The 22,061-nt window shown below is 45.9% G+C and overlaps 1 protein-coding gene across 1 annotated transcript in view; it reads right to left on the reverse strand.

The window, feature by feature from the left end:
* Nucleotides 1-22,061, reverse strand: part of ANTXR1 (ANTXR cell adhesion molecule 1) — a 220,469-nt gene that overhangs the window by 52,710 nt on the left and 145,698 nt on the right. Inside the window, exons 14-16 of the mRNA XM_059659574.1 lie at nt 14,278-14,319; nt 8,480-8,575; nt 7,051-7,218 (exon numbers count right to left, since the gene is read on the reverse strand). Coding sequence (XP_059515557.1) covers nt 7,051-7,218; nt 8,480-8,575; nt 14,278-14,319 — 306 coding nt within the window. The remainder of the gene's footprint in view (nt 1-7,050; nt 7,219-8,479; nt 8,576-14,277; nt 14,320-22,061) is intronic.

Raw genomic sequence — 22,061 nt, forward strand, 5'->3', positions numbered from 1 at the left:
ATGTACCTCCCCATCCTCTCTTCTGTGCTTTTTCAACCTTTTTCCCCCTTTCTCTTGAGCCACACTTCATTTTCAGCGTGACAGTGTCGGGCTTCTCTAGCAGTGCTCAGTGGCCCCAACACTCCACCGAAGCTGCTCTTGCTAAGGCCACCCATGGCAGCCCGAGGGCCAAATGTCTCGGCCACCTTTGTTCCTCTTTTACTGGATTCTTCTGAGAGATCTGACATGCTGGGCCTCTCCCTTTGCACAGGCCCTGGGCTCTTGTGCCATCAGCCTCTGACTGCTCCTCCCTCTGCCTACACTCTGGTGTTCCCCTGGATCCTCTTCTAGTCTCACCCCCAGGCTGAGGCTCACCCTGACTACTCTCAGCCAGTCTCACTTCCCCCCTTTCTGCTGATGCCTCACAAATCCTATCTTCAGCTTTGTCTACTCTTCAGTTCTCGATCTGGGTATCCAGTGACTTATCAAATCTCAGTTGTAACCTAGACATAGCACAGGTATTGAAAACCAAACGCCACAAATTGAACTTTCTTTCTCTAAACGTGCTCCTCCTTTTGTAAACCCTGCCTTGGTTCACGGCACCATCCATCTAGATGGGCAAGCTGAGCCCCTCTCCTGCCCTCCCGCACCTCCTCATGTCTGAATCCCACCACACCTTGTGAATGTTCTCTCTGTAACAGCTTTCCAGCCGTCTCCTCCTGTCCACTCCTGACCCACCGTCTCCAGGGTGCTGCCTTGGCCCAGGCTCTTATCTTGCCACTCACTGTTGTAACAGTTTCCTGATTAGTCTTTAACTTTTATACTCCCTGTCTTCTCTCCTACTTGAGTACTAACAGATTTCATTGCTAGTTTAAATGAATGCATTGCAGTTAATAAAATAAAACAATAAACCTCTTACTAAAGGTATGTATTTGGGCAAGTTACCAAGCCTCTCTGTGCCTTGGTCTTCCCATGTGTACAATGGGAGTCGTATTAGTTTTTCTTTTGAAGGGTTGCTATGAGAAATAAAGGAGCGAGTGCATGGAAGGGCCTGGATCTGGGCCTGACTTATGGTACAGGCTTCCTCCAGGTGAGAGCTTCAGCCAGGTGAGTTGCTGTTGCTGGACTCTCCTGGCCCAGGTGAGATTCGCTGGCTCTAATTATATCCTCAGTATGCCAAAGTCTGGCTGTCCCACACATGACCCGAAAGCCCCCATTCTTTGGCATCGAAAACCATCTTATTAATCCATACATTCAATACCTCTTTCTATGCCTATATCAGGTAGCTTTTTAGGCAAGAGCCGAAGTAAGCTGTAGAACAAGTATTATAACCAGGAAGAGAGTAAAGAATAACTCTGTAAAGTCAAAGAGAAATGCCTAGCAAAGCTCGTGGAGCCTTGATTTCTGAATGTAGGCAGAAGCCTGTCATCCAAGACGGTAGCTAATGTGCTTATTAGTAGCATCCCCTTGGGGCCAGAAGAGCCTCAGGGGATTTTTTCAACCAGTCCCCGGGCCTCATGCCAAGCCTGGGAGGACCCTTCGGGTTGGCTCCACCACTTATTCTAGCTTTGAGCGTCCACCACGCGCAGGCTTCTCCACAGGACACTTGCAAGATGCTGGTCCTCACTCCCCAGGAGAAATGTCCAGCTGCTTCAGTGAGCTAAGAGATTCGCCCAACCCTCTGGGCCCCCCCCCCCCCGCCCCCACCAGACTGTATTAGCTGACGGTTAAAAATAGCTTTCTTTCATTTGAGACACGTTGATTATAAAATGAGAAATTTACCATTCCAGGCTCCCAACGCATCTCAGCCTCGGCAAAAACTTCCGATCCACGAAGTCAGACAAACCAGAGGTCCTATGTCAACGCGAGCTTTGTTTCTTCCTAAATGATAAGATTGCACCAGGGAGGCTTATGCCACTGGCACTCAAAGCACGTGGTGCATGGCATGTGTGGCTGGGTTTTTCTTTCCTTTTTTATTTATTTATCTATTTTGGCGAGCAGCAGCTGTGTCTTCTTTGCTGGCTCGTCTGCCTCAGCGGAAGTTAGTCAGAGGCTGAGAATTTTGAGAGTGGTTCTACTTATAGGGCCATTATAGACTAACACTGGAATTTTTGCACCTTAAAATATATGGTAAATATCGTGCCCCATGCTTCCCTTGAAATAAATTAATGCATAAAGTTGGAAACTTTTCCTACACCCCTTTCCTCCCCCCCCCATATACACACTCACATCCACACATGCAAACATACACACACAGTAACTGCACTTTGCTCCTTCTTCTGTGGGTCTTTGTTAAAAAAAAATGTTGGGAACCTTTCTGAAAAGTAGCTGAAGAGGGACAATAAAAGTCTGTTCAATGTCAACCGCACATCTGACACCATTTAAAGCTCCAGGGTGTTTTACTGAGCTACATACAGCTTCATTCCGGATAGTTTCATGACTGAAAGCTGCTTGATTACAAGGTCAAGGGGCTCAAAACCAAGGACAACAGGTGGGCCTAACAGAAAATGAACAGAAGGTTGCCCCCTCCCAGGCCCTGCAAGCAGCACAGGCCACTCTGGCTCTTAAAGGGATCAGCCAGGCTGCCTGGCCCGCCAGGGTCTGGCTTTTGTCCTGCGGCTGTCATTTCTGTCATTTCCAGTCATGTGGAGGAGCTACTGGAAAACAAGAAGAATGGTTTCTCTGAAGGCTGCAAGCCTTCCAGCGAACCTGAACACAGTCCTGGTTTTAATCTATCTGGTGGCCATATATCTGGGCATGACTTAACTTGTCTGAAATGGTCAGTCCCAATTTAATGAGAAACATGGGGTGCTGTAAATCCAGGGGGTGGAAACCAAGCAAAGGAAAACTCAGGCCAAATAGTCATGGGCCTGGAATGAGGAAAGGGTGAAGTGTGGTCAGTGTGGTCAGTGCCTTAAATTAGACGAGGGATGGTGGAGAGAAGCCCACTGTGGACTCCTTCGCTTGGTGAATTCCCACTGGGTTTGCTTAGCAAGTGTGCTCACCTGCTTCTCAGATCTATTTTATGAAATGCATGAAAAAAGTGAGTCAGATGCAATACATTAAAAGATGTATATGATTTCGATCACTTTCACTGGGGCGCTAAAAGACTCCCCAGGACCCCCTGAAAGTTTTGCACTGGGTGGGGGTATTCTCCCTGTGTATAGTAGGGGCGGAGGAGACTGGTTTGTCTCCATGAGCTGCCTGCCCCCCTCCATCCCTGTGTTTCTCTGCCTTCCTGGCTCTGTGCCTTGGAAACCTGACCCCTTCAGATGGCATCATCTGGTTTCCCTTGGGTTTGGCCAATAAGAGGCAACAGAAAGAGATGAGAGGGCAAGATTAGGGAGAGGCTGGGGTATTTATCCCTTCTACTCCTTCCCTGACCCCCTGGCTCCAACAGTGGCTGCATTCTTATAAGGCAGGGCTCTGCAAACATATTTTTCTTGTTTTCCATTTATCCCCTCTATGCCCTCTCCAGCTGCCCCCGCCCCTCCCCTGCAATCACCACACTGTTGTCCATGGCCATGAGTTCTCTCTTTTTCTGTTTTGTTCAATGCCCCCACCTCTCCCAATTACCACCCCCCCTGCCCCCGCCCAATCAGAGCTATCTGCCTGCTCTCTATCTATGAGTCTGTCTCTATTTTCCTTGGTAGTTCAGTTTGTTCATTAAATTCCATATATGAGTGAAATCATATGGTATTTATTTACTTTTTGAGAAGGGCCATAGAGTAAATATTTTAGGCTTCGTGGGTCAACAGGCAAACGCAAGGATATTATGTAGGTACTTATATAGCCATTTAAAAATGTAGAAACCATTCTTAGCCTGTGGGCCCTATACAAGCAGGTGGCAGGCCAGGCTTAGATTGCTGACCCCTCTCTATGGCCACAGTTCCCATTGGGTGGCTTCAGCTCTAGAAAACTGGCTCCACTGACCCCATCTCTCCTCCTTGCCTGCAGGGCAGGCCCAGGGGAGGGGTGTAACAGCTTGGGTCCCTCCCTTAGCCCTGCCCACACCTGTGCTCATTTAACCCTTTTGTGTGCCTTCTGCTTCCTGCCAGGAGTGTGACAAATCCAGTGAGATGGTCCAGGAAAGGGAAGCAGAGTTTACGGTACTTCATGAGGCTAAATGCTTTGTCCAAGGCCTGGCGATGCCCACAGGCCCTGTGGCTGGAGTGGGGCTCATCCTGGAGCATGCAGCATGTTCAATAGGATAAACACTGACTTTCTGGTAGGAAGTCTGCCCGTCTTCTGGACAAACAGTATACATTTTGACTTTTGAATTCCTTTCTGTGCTTCTATTTTCAAACTTCCTTGTCCCGGCCCATTCCTCACCCCATTCAGCCCAGATATGCATAAGATGACCTCTCTTTTTCTCTCCTTCCTTTGAAGAGATAGCGAGAACAGTGTCACTTTCTTGGAACGGAGGGTACCAAAGCGATCCGTGTACTCCAGGAGACTCTAACCGGCACGAAGCTCTGGGAATGGTTCCATAATTACATCCTGTGCCCCAGCTCTGTAACACCAGAAGGTGGAGACCCTACTCTGTGCCAGGTACAGTGCTGTTCACTGCCAGGTCTAAGGTCAGGTAAGCATAATTGGTGCCTTCCAGGGGTCAGCTCTGGAGGAGAGAAGACTCATAAACATGCTCAGTCACACAAGGGCAACTGCATCTCTCCCACCTAGCGATGTGCACTGAGAAGCGCGGGCATGAGCTGCTCCGCCAGCAAGAGGGCAGTCACCCTTTCTCAGGTCCTAACGAGGGAGTCCGGAGAGGCACTTAGCCAGTCCACCGGCATCACAGGTCTTTCCCGCCTGGCCGTTTGGGTGGTTCTTTGAGACTCAGATTCCCAGCCACTTGGTATGAATCCAATAGTTGTGTTTGTGGGAAAATGGACTGTGAAATCCAGTGTGGGTCTCCTTACTGAGACTCCTGACAAACCCACGAGCTGTGATCAGGGGCTCTTTGCCAGACACCTCAGGGAACCTCCATTGGAAGGCTGGCTGGGACCTTCCGTGACAAGTTCTTAATTGGGCTTGTTAAAACCCAGGTTGCTGAGGTCCCATCCCCTATGATGTTGATTCAGTGAATCTAGGTTGGGGCCTGAGAATGTGCATTTCTAACAATTCCTGGGGGATGCTGATGCTGCTGGTCCAGGGGCCACTGTGAGAACCAATGATTTAACACAAGGACAGAGTAGGAGGCTCAAGAGCAGGGACTGCGGAGGGAGCAGTAACGGGGCAACAAAAGGTTATCACTTGGGGAGTTTAGATGTGAAATTTGAAAAGGGAAGCTTGGGGGGGGGGATTTTTACTTGATGAAAATAAGTGAGCAAGTTGTGATGGACGGTATATCTTTGAAAGCCTTTTGTGAGACTCCGAGTCATTAGGTTTGAGACGCTGGGCCTGGGAATATGTATTTTTAAAGCTTTCCCAGGTGCTTCTGATACTCAGCTAGGTTGGAGAATCTCTGTACGCCCCGTATCCAGCAGTGCCTGGCACATAGTAGATGCACAACAAACACTCAATGAATTGCTACTAATTCCAAGTGGGTGTTGGGAATGCTTTTAGATTCCTAAACCTAGTTGTCCATGTCCTTCTTTTTTTTCATAAAACTCAGTCTTAAACCCCCAGTTGATAAAGGAATAATGTGCTGTCAAGCACAACTTAGATTCTTCAAACAGAATGCATATTCTCTCAATGTCTAAGAATACAGAAATAAAAACCTGGCTGTCACCAAATATGTTGTGTTAGTCAGAAGGTATAGATGGCTGCAAACGACATCAGAGAAAAACCCCTTTCGTCTTCATCTCTGAGCTCCTCTGCGGCTCCTTCCTGTCTGTGCACGCATGCACACCACTGTGCGTTCCACATTAGAAAACAACTACAAGCAAACAGCTGTTAGCCAAGCAGCTACATTTCACCCACATCTTTCTAGAGTTCAACCCACTGCCCCAGGGGTTTTATCTTAAAAAAGAATCTCACTGCTTTAAACACAGGCGAGCCAAAATGTAAATACCTTGCAATTAGTGTGGGCATAAGCTGGCTCGGCTGGGAAAAGACAAGTACCAATAAAGTGTCACTTGCTGTTTAAAATGCTTATTCCTTTGATTTCATAGGAGATGGGATATGCTGAGCAAATAACTCAGAGAATAATGAATGTTATTTTTACTGTCATTGGAAGAGGCGTAAGGCTATGTGTTTGTGTGTGTGGTTGTGTGCGTGTGTGTTTGTGAAGAGAGCAGGCTCTTTTACTGAATCTTTCACTTGAGGCCTTGGAGTTGGTTCAGTTCTGTTTGGAGCACAGAAGTAGAGGCTATAGACCTGAGCTGGGGGTCTTGGGCTCCGGACCTGGGTTGAGCGAGGACTTTACTTACCTCAGTTTTCTGAAGGAGTTTTATGAAATGAAGAAATGGGTACTCACTCAGAGTCTTTTCAGCTATGATTTTCTCACGCTCTTTGACAATTGGCATAGTGCAGATGTTAATGGGCAAGCCTGACGAGCAAGGGTATTGAATGAATCACGTATATTCCAAGACATTTGTACCCCAGAGCGAGAGAAAAGAGGCCTTCAGGAAGCATGAACTGCCTCCTATAGTTTAAAGTTCCTAATAAGCCAGAGAGATTTTAAGATTTGAAGCTGTGGGGGGAAGAGAGATGGTCGAGAAAAAAGGGGTTTTGCTCGAAGCCAGAGAGAGTGAGTCCTAGATTGATGGCCAACGCAACCCACCAGTGTAGCAGGAGGGGAATGGGCTTATGTTACGGCAAGAGGAATTGCTTACCAATGAAATGAGATGTTATACAATTTATAAAGGTCCTCTGGGGTTACTATCCAAGCCCACCTTCATTCGCTACTTTGCTATGATGGTTTAGAAAAGCCTAGTTCTCAGCCTTGGTAATGCAGAAATTGAGAAAAAGTAAGCACCTGCACGTTTAAGTCCACGAGTTGAGAAAGTCGTTCCATTGTGATAATCTGGAATTTGGTTTGATATTTCACCACGTCAAAGAGTCTGGTTGTCACTAAAAGTGCGTTAGCAGGAGTGAGGATGGATTTGTAAGTAGAAAGAGACCCACCTTGATGGGGGAGTACCACTTCGGGGGCGAGGAGGGCCGCCGCATGTTGTTGTTGAGGTTTCGCGGCTCAGGGAACTCGTACTCTTGCTCTGGCATTTTGACTCTCGCATTCTTTGCCTTTTCCAACTTAGCACCTTCTTCTGTGGAGCCCTTTTCTCCCCAACGGACCTGAATTCAATAACATAGAAAAGACCAAAATGACAAAATAAAATATGATGCCCCAGAGGATGGGGATCACAAACACAAACGTGATAGGCAGCGCAGGTGCTCCCCCCTCCTCAATTCCTTTGGGCTTTGAGGGCCGGGGAAGAGGGAGGTGTGGGAAAGGGGAAGGGCGAGGCTGAAGGAGCGGAGAGAGCAAACCACGTGGATGGATATTGAGGGGTGGAACTGTCCGGGCCGTGGGGGCAGCAGGTGCAAAGGCTTTTCAGGCGCAGGCACGGACTTGGATTTTATTCCAGGGAGAGAAGAAACCACTGGGGGTTTGAGCAGGTGAGCGAACTGCTTCAACTCATGGTGGGCAAGATATGGGGTGCACAGTTAAAAGGCTGTGCCTTCCATTTCTCCATCTAATGCCTCACAATTTACATCCCTACCAGATCCCAAGTATGAGTTTTCATCAGTTTGCTTGGGTTTTCCATCAGTGAGTAGTCAGCACATAGATATGAGCACAGCAGTCCTCCCTTATCCCTGGGGGATGCGTTCCAAGTGGATGCCTGAAACTATGAATAGACCAAACCCTATATATGCTACCGACTTTCCTATACACACGTACCTATGCTAGAGTTTAATTTAGAAATTAGGCACAGTAAGAGATTAACAGTGATAACCACTAATAAAATACAACAATATAACAATATACCATTATAAAAGTTATCTTTCTCAGGAAACTAGCATGGATTTCTTTTTCCTTCTTCACAAATTTCATGGATTGAAGATTTGTTCTCATTCTAGATCTTAGCAACCTCCACATATGATTTTTTTTTTCTTTCTTGGTAAGTCTAGAATTTTCACCTTTTTACTCAAAGGTAACATTTTATGGCTTCTCTTTGGCAGGTGCAACCTGCCAGCATCACTGCTCTTGGGCTTTGGGGCCACTATGAAGTAAAACCGGTTACCTGAACACCAGCACTGCATCGCCTCGCCAGATGGCCTGATAACTAAGAGGGCTACTAACTGACTAACCGGGGACGAGGAGCATCTACAGTGTGGATACATGGGATAAAGGGGTGATTCACGTCCTAGGAGGGAGGAGCGGGATGGTTCGAGATTTCATCATGCTACTCAGAATGGCGTGTAACTTAAAATTTAAGAACTGTTTATTTCTGGAATTTTTGGACCATGGTTGACTGCAGGTAACTGAAATTGTGGAAAGCGAAACCACAGATAAGGGGGGAAGGGACTACTGTACATTAAGCTGTTCTCTTACCTCCATCCTTTTAATGCCTCCAACACCTCGCCCACCGTAATAAGAGGCATCCACCGTAGGCCACTTTTTCTTAGGCAGACCATCATCATCTTCCTCCTGCAGAGAGAGTGTGGACATGAAGGAAGCAGAGCACACGCTGTAGGTATGTGTCCATGGTGGCAACATGGACAAAAGGAGACTGTCTGGGTGAGATGATAAAATAAAAACAGAAACCTCCAATAACAAAGTAATTCACAGTATTTCCCCCCATGATATAGTTTCAGAAGGCTTGTGATGTCAAACCAGGAACCTTAGCCATCTTACATATATGGTTAAACTTTACAGCTGGAGGCGGATATGCATGTGTCTGTGTCTCATCTATGAAATAGGGCTTCCCTGGCCTAGTGCCATTTTCCAAAGGAGAACCTAAAATGTTATCATCCAAAACTGAACATAGCAGCACCAAGAACACAAGAAACTCCAATAATAAAGCTGCTTTACTCAATAGGAAACGGAAATGGCTTGATGAGTCTCCTGAGTTTTTAAATGACAAGGGGACAACCAGGAGAGAGCACCTAATTGAGCCTTTCCATCGCCCAGAAGAGGACAGTCGGATTCAGAGATATGAAGACATCAATGGAACTCAAGTTCCAGTCAGGTTTCCTGATGCCTTGTCCCAGGATCTTTCCCCCACACTTGCACACCCAGCTGCCCTCACTCTCATCTCTTCCTGCCTTGCCTAGAGGACTTGCTGTCCCTCTATTTCTGGGCTGTGCCTGAGTGAGGAGGCGGGGCCAGCCTCCTGCGCATGTGCAGGGACCCGTGTTTCCACAACAGGAAATGCCAACACTTAAATCAGCTCCACGTGCTCCTGATCCACTAAGCCTGCCGTTTAATCCCCTGACCCGAGCTTGCCTGCCAAAGTCAAACAACAGCAGAAGACAACACAAAGGCCCAAGCTTTGACCAATGAGGGAGTTGGAATTTCCCTGCAGTTACCATGGCTCTGTTTATACATTCTAGAGACCGGAGGGTTTTGCAATCTTCGGATGAGAAGGGAATCTTTGATGTGTCTTTGGCCAAAAGTTGGTGGATTAAAATCACAGTGCCCAGCAATTCCACTAAGAAAACCGGCAGCACCCGGGGTGACCCTCACATCTAATGAAGTACAAGGGCTCTTGGCAAGTTGCCCTCACACTGCTCTTCAAGGATGTAGCAGGGAGGGGAAACCGCCAATGTAGAAATACTCTATGATTATTGGATGACAGATGGATAAGCTGATTTGCTTTGTCTGAGCAAAGCAGTAGGAATCAGGGGTTGGTGGGCAGTCGGCAGAAGATGAGCAGGAAAGAGTGGAACTGAGCTACCAGTACCCACCTGAGGTGATGGCTGGGACCCTCAGCAGACAGAATGACAGTGATGCTACAGAAGAGGCTGCTTAATATTCTGTCAGGAGGTATTCATTGGCTGCACTGTGCTGCAACCACATACGTTTAATCCTTCAGCAAAAGTCCCTATGCAGATGGCCTTGTGCCAGCGGTGCCTTTGGGGGAGTGTGGAAATCGAGTTTGTTAGGTGGTGTCCAGCAAATGAAGAAGGGGAGTTATCAGAGGAGAGGCAAGAAGTAGGAGTTAGTGGTGCCTGGAGAAACCACAGAGCTTGGGGAGTGCTGGTTTCCCATCAGGGGAAGTTATGTTTAAATCTTAAAGGATGTGGTGGCCCCAGATATCCAGTTGGCTGATGTTCAGGTCACATTTCTCAGATGGTAGAGGACCATCTGCTTGTCCTCAGGCAGACCTGGGCATGTCCTCAGTCAGTCCTGCTCTAGAAAGAAATAGCTGTAGACTCTGAGGTCAGACGCACACATTGGGTTAGCCCCAAATTGGCTTAGTCCGTGCTGCCCTCAGACACTGAACTTTTCTGTCTTTCCAATCATGTCAGGCTTTTGTACGGCTCCATGCCCCGGACAACACCACAGTCTTGATGTGCACAGCGCCCCCTGGAGTTGTGTATATAGATGGTGGCCCTCTTAGACTCAAGCTACAAGTTCTTTAACATTCCTGCTTCTCTGATATCTAGATGGCCAGCTTGACTTAAATAGGCTCTCAAACCCAGATTCATTGCAGGTGCCAGAGGGAACTATCTATGGAAAGGAAAATGTAACAGAAACAGAATTGAGCCCAAGGAAATAGTTTTAAATCAGCCTTTGAATCCATTTAAATTTCGATGAACCATAACCCATCTTAAATCCTTGTGATAAGCCCTGATTGTTCCATATAAGAACCTCTATTTGTCCATTCCATCTTTCACTCACCTGGCCACTGTGGCTGAGCCCCCTCAGCCAGTGCAGTGTGATATTTTGAGAAAAATAAGGAGGATACAGCTGTCAACACGATTGTTCACATTTATAGAGGAGTAAGTTTTGTGAGGGTGATGACATGAAGTATGTAAAGGGCAAAGGCCCCAGGAACTCCCAGGCCCAGGAGGCTCTGAAGGGCTGAACCTAAAGTAGAACTGGCTGCTTATGTCATCTGAAGTCTTTGGGGATAAGCCAGAGAAGTCATCCTCGATGTCAGTCTTGGAGATGAATTCCTAGGAGTGAACTGAAAAAAATCCAGCAACCCCTTTGTTTGCAAATATAAAAATTCCAAATGACCTAAGATCTCCTTGTTCTGAGCTGTAGAACATGTCATGGCACCAACATACACTTCACATACACACCATGACTAAGGATGATGCAAGGATTTTCTTGTATTCTTCAATAAAAAATATAGTGTATTCATTTTTTTTTAGAAGCAATGTGCTTTTTTTTAACTACTGAAATATTGAATACTGAATTCTGGGCCTGTTCTAGTACTCCTGTTTGGCATGTGCACATGTGTGTGCGTGTGTGAGTGTGTATCGGTGTGCAGTTGATGTCCACCGGCAGTAGATTAGCCCTTCACCCCTCCAGAAGGGGAGGCTATTCTGGCTGTCTGTGTACACATAGCTGTGAGGGACCCCAGGACTGCTAGTTGGTCCTAGACAACTTGTATAATTTTCCCATCACTTAGTTATTGACATCTAAAAAATTCTTGCCTCGGAGAAATTGTCGGGATCAGTAAGCATGATAACAAACCTAAAAATAAGTTCATCATTCAAAGGCAGGTGCTTGTTGTTAACTGGATGCCCATCCAGTGTCAATGCCTTCAATACACATCCCCCTCCCTCTCACACAGTCAGAAAATCCACGGAACTACTTAGAACGGAACCAGCAGCTGAAGTGCTCTATTATTGGTTTCTCCCATAAACTGTCAATTATTGGGAATAACTAGAAACCCAGTGAGGAAACCTCACTCTGCTGCCAATTAGAGCAGAAATGCCCCTCTCAGTTGTTAAAATGGAGCTTCCTTGCTTTTGCTGAGATCTTGACATTTCAATTAGTTTTTCTTTGACCCTCTCTTTATACAGAAGTATCACTGTTAGTTGCATGGAATCTCAAAAAGTCATGGCTTTTTATGTTGTGCATACTGATGTTCCTTATTAAAGAGAATCACTGTGGAGCGCATTATAAAGTTGTGTTCATTCTTAAAGTTCATTATTTAAATAGATATTTGTCTCTTGGGATATGATGCTAATAGATCTGATGAAAGTTGGGATAACAGATCCTTGACTTGCTGATATATGGATGGCAGAGAGTGACTTCATATGGCTAGTAATTGAGTGTTAGACAACGGGCTAAGCTCTCTGGGGATAAATCAAGGATTAATTAGATATAGATCTTCATCGTTAACTAGCTAATGATCTTAAACATTGATGCAGAAGGAAGAGTCAATGAAACACCCTGGGAATGCAGAAAAGGGAGAAATGAGAACTGAATTGTGACAGGAGGAATTAAAGTGTGGTTTCAGAGATAGTAGCACATGAGCTGTGCCTGAAGGGCTGGTGGGATTTGAACACAGGGGGCTGGAGTGGAGAAGGTTGTCTGGGTTCTGACTATGATTTTCAGGGCATTGTGTAAAATACTCTGTGTGGGCTACGTTATATTCTCTGTTTTTGTGGGATTTCTTCATTATTATTTCTGCCAAAACACATTAGGTGGGAGATTAGGGCTGCTTAACACCCAGGGCCAAGGGACTCTCATGGCCAAGATGCATGCTAAGGTCATCAGCACCGCCTGCAGCCCGCTCGCCAGCACGAAACTCGCTTAGGTCCGGCACAGCCCTTTAAACCTCAGGCCTCTCGAGGTTGTCTTTCTGTGTCAGAAACCAGGTCTGCCTTCTTCAGATGAGACTTGTCTAAGAATGTTAGATGAAACTGGAAAAACTCAATTACTTCTCTTGCTTTCAGCTATTCTTTCTTTGTATTTTTCGGGTTTGAGCCCCACTCCCCCTCCAAAATGGTAGTTCATGCTACACATACTTATTAAACTGTTATCTGTGTGCAGTCCTTTGCTAGATGATGGAGTCTGGGGTAAGCCATACTCCACAGTCTTACACCTAAGTCTTCTGGCATAGTTTGGCCACAGTAGCTGCCACATCACCTTCCAAAGACAAATGTAGAGCCAGCACCAGAGGAAGGGCAACGACTCCTCTAATTGAAAATAATGAGGGGAGGGAACAGGGCAAACAGACCAACCTCATCAAGAGAGTGTCGTGACCTATTTTTCTTTGGAAGTACAAGAGACAGCTGCACACAGCAGAAGCGCTGCCAAACTGGAACTTGCGGGAACTAACCACCGTGCTTTCTCTTGAAGGATTAGGAAAAGGCTTTTGTGGATGTAAAGAGGGTGTTATTTTTCCCCTCCCTCCTCTTTGCACGGCAATGTAATTTCCTCCCCTGATTTCTGGGCAGGAAGTTAGCATTCCAACAAGATGTGCTTTAATTGATGGCAGCTATTAAATCCCTTGGCTTACATGCATATGGTTCAGGATATAAGAGCCACATGGAATTTTAAATGCAATCACGATTCTTTCTGTATGTAGGAAACTTGACAAAGACATTGGGAGGAGGAATGATGAGGGGGTGGTGCACGGTTTGCACACAACAGACCTTAGGGATTAAGGACCATGAACTAGAAACTTCATCATTATAGCCTTTGGTCCCCCTGGGTTTTCAGACCTGTACCCTGGTTTATAAATTGGTGAGCATTGCTTCCAGGTTGGCCAGCTCTCCCGGAAGTGATCAGAGGACCAGGAAATCCACTGGCCGGGCACTCCTGCCCTCTCTCCCCCAATATGCTCCTTCTCACCACCAGCCTTCAATGCCTCCACTCTATTCTACCCCAGGCAAACTGCTCACTGGCCAACTTATGGTGGAGCCTAAGATATTTTTTCTTCCTTCAAACGATGAGGATTTGAGAGTATGGCCAGGATATTAGCATATCCCCTTTCAAAATATTTTCATTACTTCCTGGCAAATCTTTAGGTAACATTGTTTTAAATTAAAGAACAGGCGGTTCCTAGAATCACTGATTTTCCCTCATCTGCACACATAAAGCATAAGTCTCTGCAGGGAGAAGAGATCCCTAAAGTGTCTCTTTTAGAGGAAAAATAATTGTATTGATAAAAACGTTTCTGTTTGCATCTCAAATTTGATCTGTGCAAGGAGAAACCTTCCCAAGCCTCTGTCTGTAACTGCCAGTTTAGTTCATTCATCTTCATCTTTGGTTGGGAAAGAGCCAAAGACCTCCCTGCCTGCTGCTTCACATGCACTGGGAGCCTGGGCCTGACTTAGCTCTAGAGGCTTTGCCTTGACTTAGTGCTTTGCGGTCTCTGTGCCTTGACTCCACCCTACTCCCACACCCCGCCCCTCTGGCTACACCCGGCTCTGGTCACTCACCTCACTTTCCTCAGCAGGAGGTGGAGGCATCTCCTTGATAATCTGAAAAGAAAAAATAAAGAACAAGTCAGTGGAAATCTCCAGCCACCTGCTCTTCAAGAGGCCTGCTCTCAAGAGGTGTCTGGGTAGTGTGGCCATAATTGCCATTGAAGCAGGCCCAAGCAAGACAGGCTTAATCAATGCCATGATGTTTCTGTGGGCAGAGTAGCTCAGTTAGTGAAAGTATGGTCTAGGCTGAGGGTTCTGTTCATAATGGTGTTTTGTTGTAGTTTTGTGTAAAGGAAAAAATATTTCATAGATAACAGTTTCATCTCTTATCCCAGGTAGCTATTGTGCAAATTTATTCACTCATTAATCCATCCAGTCATTCATGCATGAAATCATTTACCCATCCATTCAAACAACTACATATTTAACAAACCATTGTACACGACAGAGGTTAAGATGGTGCTGCAGAGAGGAGTCAGGTAAGGACCACACGAGCTGTTTTTAGTTCTGTTAACTGTCACTGGTCCCAAGGAGTACCCATCCAGGGAGGGTGTAGGGTGTGAATGTCAGGCAGATGGATTCCCAACAGTGGGCAGCAAAGAAGGGGTAGCCATGGATTTTTTCAGGGCCCTGAACTTAAAGGGGTACAAAGGTTTACATAGCAACATTATAAGATTGTATTTTGCAGTTGTCCTGTCACTGGGGCTGAAGAGAGACATGTGGACACTCTGGGCAGGCAGCAATTGGGGGCCCCTTCCATCCAATGAGAGGATGAGTGACACATGGGAGAAGGACAGGGAAGGAGGACAGCTGGGTGGCAGTAAGCGACCTCTCCTTACTCGTGTCCCCAATTTGCACACTCGCTTCACAAAAGAAAAGCCCTTGCAGTTCATTAGTCTTTTACAAGGCAGTTTGGTCATCATCACGGTGACTCTACCATGTCCTTTGGTAGCTCCCTCTTCTCATCTCAAGCTTATTAATGGAATTTTGGGCCAGCTACATACAAGGCAGTCCTTTTCCTTAAGGAATTCAGGTAAATACAAAGCTCATTATATGTCTTTTGATGTTTTAGTGCCAGGGCTGGTGTGGACCACTTGTGGATGGGTGCTTGGGCACTGCCCACCGGACCAGTTCCTTGATCCAGTTGGAGAGCTCTCCTAGCTGCAGAGCAGACTGCATAGTAGGCATCGAGCTCTTGCCTACTAAGCACACATCTCTTCTGACTTAACGAGTATTCTGGGATCTCATTTGGGCTCTGATTCCCACTGTTATCATCCGGGCTACCATTATCTGTCGTGTCATCCCTCTATGTTGAGACAGGCTACTGGCTTGAGGCTCTATTAACACCAGCCTGGGGATTGAGACTCCACTCATTGAAAAGGACAGCATTCAATTAATTAAGAACAGCAGAGGTTAAGGTCTCGGGGGTTTCAAACTATCATTTCATCTGCCTCCACTTCCTGGCCATTGTGGGAAGCCTGCTGAAGGTCTCTGGAAAGCATGAAGCCATGATTTTGCTCACCCACTCAACTAAGAAAATCTCTGGGGAGGGCCATTCCTGCCCAGAGCTGATTTCCCATCGTCCCAGAGGCACTGATGATTTAAAAACAGGAAATGCCTGGGAATGGGAGGGAGGGTGGGAGGCTGGGGACAGCCATCTAGAATGTGTCTTTCCTCTTTGGGCAGGGTTAGGGAGGGGAGGGAGAGGGGGCAGGATATTTGGGAAGACAGACAGATGATGACAGGGTGCTGTGGCAATGTGCATGGGAAGGACCGTGGGTATCTGGAGGTTGGGTGCAGAGCGGCTGAGCTTCTGTCTTGACAAGGCTACCAGCTTCCTCCCTCACTGCAACCCCAGACCTGCCCTTCTCTCACTGAGGATTTGACAAGTCCTTGAACCTCCCTGAGCTCCACTGTCCTCATCTGCCAAACATTAACCTGGCAGGAATTGAGTCACGATGAGCAATCATACTTGTAAAACACCTGGTATACAGTGGGTGCTCAATGGATGGCGCAGACTGTTATTATTATTCTCCTTTTCCTTTCTTGCCGTCTCTGTGTCTTGTCTTTATTGCATCTTTAACAAAGGTTTCACTTAACCCCTGTGTGAACTAAAAGGCTATGTATGGTCGTTTCCAGATGGAGCAGCCTAGAGGCCAGCGCTTCATAAATGAGCGAAGGAGGCTGGTGTTCAGGCAGCGGCCAGGGGCTACAGGAGGTCAGCAACAGCATGTTTCACCACATATGTGTGGGCACATGCCATCAGCGGGGGAGGGCCGCAGCAAGTGGCCCACCACTCCAGCCAAACCATTCAAGCAATGTCCCAAGGGGAAACCAAAAGACAGTGCCAAAATACTCAATTTAGTATTAATCAAAGGTGGACTAATTTACAACCCAGATTTCATGCTGACATGCCGTAAACTGTGCACCTGAGCTTCTGGAAAAATGCCACCATGTTCAGGCAAACAGGATTTAGGCACCTCCAATGTGGTCTCATTGGTGGGGTGTCTGACTATATTCAGCAGGAAGGAGGAAGAAGTCTTCCTAATTTCCTAGTGCTTCAAAGCACCCCTCCCAACTACCCTCTCAACTACCCGCCCCCCCATCACCAGCCTTTCACTGGGCTCAGGGAGCAGCTCGCCCATAGGAGGGCAGGGGAGTATTTCAAAGTGTGATCTAGACAGGCTAAATTGAAGTCATGAGATGATTTTTCCAAGCCTTGAAACTGAATAGACTGTCTCCAAATGAGCCAAAACCTCCTGCCAAGACCAGCATATGGGCCACCCAAAGAAGTGACCTAAGCACAGGGACATGTCAGCCTTCTCCACCTTACCCCCCCCCGCCCCCCACCCCCCCGTCCAGAGTGCACGTCGCCTGAAGGAGCAGGTGGGCAGCTATTGAATCAGCGCCGCTGCCTCCTTGCTGTGTAGTGGCCCAGGGCTCACGGGATAAAATGCTAACTGCCCCACCCCCATAGGCCTGCATGATGTGGCCCTACCACTTGTCCACCTGACTCCTCTCCACTCTCCCCTGCACTTCAGCCTCCGGGTCACCTTCTTGTTCCTTCCACGCATCCTGCTGATTCTCACTTGCAGCATCTGCCTAAATGCTTGTTATCCCTTCCTGCTTTATCGCACCCCTGTATATACCCCCGTTAACACCTATTCATTCAGCAGATCACCAATAAGTACACCTCCCCAGGAAGTCTGTGACCTCACAGAACAGGCAAGTTCCTGTTCATGGGGTCTCAGGTAACCCGATGGTTTTTTAATAGCACTTTCAATGGTAATTAAAAGATTAATTGCATCATTCTCTGCTTCCAAGTAGTATGACTAGAAAGTATTTCCATCATGAATGCAAACTAGATTCTGCTGAGCACGACCAAGTGTAGGCTCAACTTGGCCCACTCCTTCCTCAGAAGGTTCTAGGAGCTTCCTCTTGGTTGGGAGTGGGCTCCTCAGCTCTTTTCTCATTAGAAGGAACAACTTAAAGATAGATAAGCTTGAAAGGATCCTTAATCAAATGTGTAAAAAGAAAATTCCTCAACAAACGTATCTATAAACACAACATGGTAGAACCAAATGGCAGTGCGGGGTGGGGGGGGCGGGGAGGGATCCGGCGACATTTTTCTTATTTCTCCTCTTGAGGCCCACCCCACCCCACCACTTACTGCTGTCTTCAGCTTACGTATCGTGGATGGGCAGAAAGTGACCATTTGCCTCCTTGGCGTAGCTGCCCTGGAGTCCGTTTGGCATTAGTGGGTGGACTGGTGAAGTAAATGGGGGTATGAAAAATGAGGTGGGATATGGAACTTCTGAATTCTAGTAATGTTTCTTGGCTACCTGAGAATTTCTTGAAACTGTCTCTGCTGTGCATTGGGAGATATGCCTCCTCTCCCCACTTATCCGTGCTTTTAGCCCTGGTTTTAGCCACCTTTGTTTAGGTAGACGTGAGGTGGCATCAGATTTGACAATGAATGTTATATAGGTAAGGAAAGAGAGCCAGAAAAGACCAGGTAGAAGCTTATTAAATTGAAATCTTACTGGCCACTGTTAAGTCAAAACAAAATCAAGCTTTCATGTATGCCTCTTAGTTTGGCTGCTGGAAATAGTCATGATGGAAGACGTGGAGATATCGTTAGGTTGGCATAAATACAGTAGAAAGATCACACATGCCCAGGTCCTGCTTGACACCTGGGAACTTATTCTGGTTTTACGAGTCAAGTTCAACTATTTAAGTCTCCATAAAGCTCTTTCTTAAAATTTATTTTATAAAATGTGAAGGTGAAATTAAGCACATAGTGAGTTTATTACACTTGTTTCTTTTTCTCCAGAAGTATCCAAATTCAGCTCCTACTTTGTAGGATTTGATCCTGGCCACTTGACTCGTTCTTGCTATAACTCTGCTGCGACAGTCCTGGGCAATGGAATATAGAACAGTCTACCCTCTTCCTCCTCCAGGCGATAGCCACCCTGGCTCCCTAGGCGTTGCATTTAAAGTCACGAGTGAGGACAACATGCTGCATCAGAAGCACGCAGCACGGGTCAAAGAAAAGGCTATACTGCTGACAACAGCAGAACGGTACTTTCCTGGCATTTGGTCTTATTTGGAACCACACAAATAGCTTTTTTTTGTTGTTATGAAAAGAGAAACTTGGCAAAACAACAAAGGCTGGATTTCTATTTTAAGCCGGTGCAGAGGAATAACAAGACAATGAGTCACAGCCATCCACCTCTGTCGTGACACTTGGATCTAAGAATGCCCTTCCTTCCGTCCTGCCTCCGTAACTCAAAGCCGCAGTGCTACATCATCCTCACCCACCAGGAGAGTTTGTGTTTATTTTTTTTTAAATCAAGGAAAAGTGCTACATTCACTGTTGTATTATTTTAATTAAAAATGTAAGATGCTTCAAATGGTGAGATTTTTAGTTTATTTTAATAGATTGCACCGTTTTGAATGATCTGCTCTGAACCCCATCCTCCCCACTAGTCCAGTTATTTTCATGGGGCTGGAATTCCATATGCAGCGATATTTTTAGGGACAGCCTTCATTTTATAGGAAAAATGATGATATCTAGAGAACTTTTGGTGCATCTGCTACTTAACAACTAGTGTTAACTTTGGAGACAAGAAAGGAGAGACAGTTGGCTGGGCCTGAGTTCCTCATCTGATTTCTGGTCTTTTGTACTTTCCATGTTTAGTAAAACCCCAAGGAGCCTGAGTAATCATACTTCTTGTGTTTTTGGTAATTTTGGATTATGAGCTCATGTGTAGTTTGCATTTACCTATGGGAATCCTATGAGGACTGGATTGCGGGATCAACCTGCCAGAGAGGACTCAAGTTTCCTTCTGCAGATTCCTAAACACTTCCACACTGTGACCTTCTCAGCTTGTAATTTACAGAACTCCAAGTAGTACGTACATATTTGAACTTTAAAACTGAGAGGTTATGGTTCTGAATTCTTACACACACACACACACCCCAAACTCATAGCCGATTCTTTCACTTAAGGCCCAATTTTAGGCAGAAGACTCAATTCCAACTCCCAAACTTTTGTGGGCTTATCTATGCAAGGCTATTAGACCAAATGTCTGGGCAATTAAGATCAGAATATCTCTCCTAGGACTGCTATTGCTTTAGGGCAGTGATGGTGAACCTATGACACACGTGTCAGAGGTGACACGCAAACTCATTTTTTTGGTTGATTTTTCTTTGTTAAATGGCATTTAAATATATAAAATAAATATAAAAAATATAAGTCTTTTTTTTACTATGGTTGCAAATATCAAAAAAATTCTATATGTGACATGGCACCAGAGTTAAGTTAGGGTTTTTTAAAATGCTGACACGCCGAGCTCAAAAGGTTCGCCATCACTGCTTTAGGGCAGGGAAAATGTTGCACCTCAGAACTCGGGAATCAGTTGCTTTAACATTCTCTAGGGTTATGTTTCCTACACAGTTTTTGGCAGAATACAAATGTCCTTTCAGATGTCTGTATGTCAGTGGGTGGGGGTAGGGATAGTCCAAGGAAGAGTTCAAAGGTAAAAATAAGCTTAGAAATTCACAATGCAAATTATCCTACTAAAGGCTCTGAGAAGTCCTACAGTGAAGATTGAGTTTAATGGTCTCTTTCAAACTTATTGTCTAAACCCCTTGTGGTTTTGATATGTAACCAGGATTGAGAATTACAGACCAGGGAATCTTGGTCTGGAAAGAAAAGAGTAGACTCACTTACAGAGGTATGAATATAAGGTAACCTTAGAGACAATATGATCCCAATTTCATAATTTTTCATGTAAGGAAATTAAGGTTCAAAGGATTTACCTTGAATTGATAGAGGAAGATCTCTATGGGAACCCACTTATCTTTATTTTTTAATTAATTATTATTCTTTTTAATCCTTACCCAAGTATATATTTCTATTGATTTTTGTTGTTGTTGTTAGAGAGAGGGTGAAAGGAAGGGAGAAGGGGGAGCGAAAGGGAGAGAAACATCGATGTGGAGAGAGACACATCGGTTGGTTGCCTCCCACACATGCCCTGACCTGGGCTGGAGATTGAGCCTGCAACTGAGGTATGTGCCCTTGACCAGGAATTGAACTTGAGACCCTTTAGTCTGTGGGCCAACACTCTAACCATGGAGCAACCAGGTAGGGTGGAACCCATTTGTCTTTAATGATAGCTCACGCCTTTCCAGTTCACCAGCAGGGGTGAGGATGTGGTGGTAGGCTATAAGGCAAGCTGTGAGGCCAGGTGGATGGGAATGAGGGAAGCCATGAGGGCAAGGTGAACGTGAGCACAGACTGGTGTGTGGGGCGTGGGCTGCGGAACTCCAGAGGTGAGGGCAGGCCATGGCAGAGCTCAGTGTGTCAGTGAGAAATAATCTTGTCAGCTGCAGGGTGAGGAGTGTCCAAGTGGGAATGGGTGGAGGCTGGAAAGGACTCCAGGGAGCATGACGGGTCCAGGCTAAGGAGCTGCTTGTACGAGTCAGGTTGCTATTAAACACACTGTCAGTAAACCCGTTTGGTGATGTTAGGCTTGGTTGTCTGGCCCTGAAAATTAAATGTTATGCTTAAAGATGTGGGGAACATTACCTGAAGACTTTATTTTTATTTCATTTAAGGCACATCAACGTCTTGATTCATTTTTGCCCTTTGCAATTTGTCATTGGCGATGTCCAACGGGCTTATATGTTGAACTATCCTTGAAATTCAATAGTGAGTTAAACATGATCTTCTACATAAATTCTTTAAAAACGAACTGTTCCTAAGAGACCTACAAGGCCATTACAAACAAAACAAAGAATAGACCTCTGTTTATATGGGGAGAACTTGTGAGTGCACGCACATTATCCTGTCCCAACGAACCGAATAAAAATAGTTGCCATTATTTGAACAGGAATGTGATGATTTGATTTGACTTAGTGTGATTTACTAGTGGGATTGCAGAGAATTGCAGCTTTACTGCAAGATCTTCCCCTCCCCCCTTTTACTTGTGGAAAAAACACATAACAAAATTTATCATCTCCATCATTTTTAAGCATGTAGTCTAGTAGTGTTGTGGGAGAGAGGAGTCAGCAGTGCCTACAGCTGTTATAGAATGAGGCATGAGCAGAAACCACTGCCCAGGGAATTCATTTGCAAGAGATAGACTGGAGAAATCATGGGGTTGGAGGTCAGAGGGCAGCAGGTTGAAGTGAATGGGAGGAATTGTGGAGTGCCTACAAAGAAGTTTGCAGATGAAAGGAAAGGAGAAAGAAGCGAGTAGCTTGAAGGAGAAAGGAAGTCTGAGCCATTT

Source organism: Myotis daubentonii, chromosome 12 (assembly GCF_963259705.1).
Source record: "Myotis daubentonii chromosome 12, mMyoDau2.1, whole genome shotgun sequence".
NCBI classification, from domain to species: Eukaryota; Metazoa; Chordata; class Mammalia; order Chiroptera; family Vespertilionidae; genus Myotis; species Myotis daubentonii.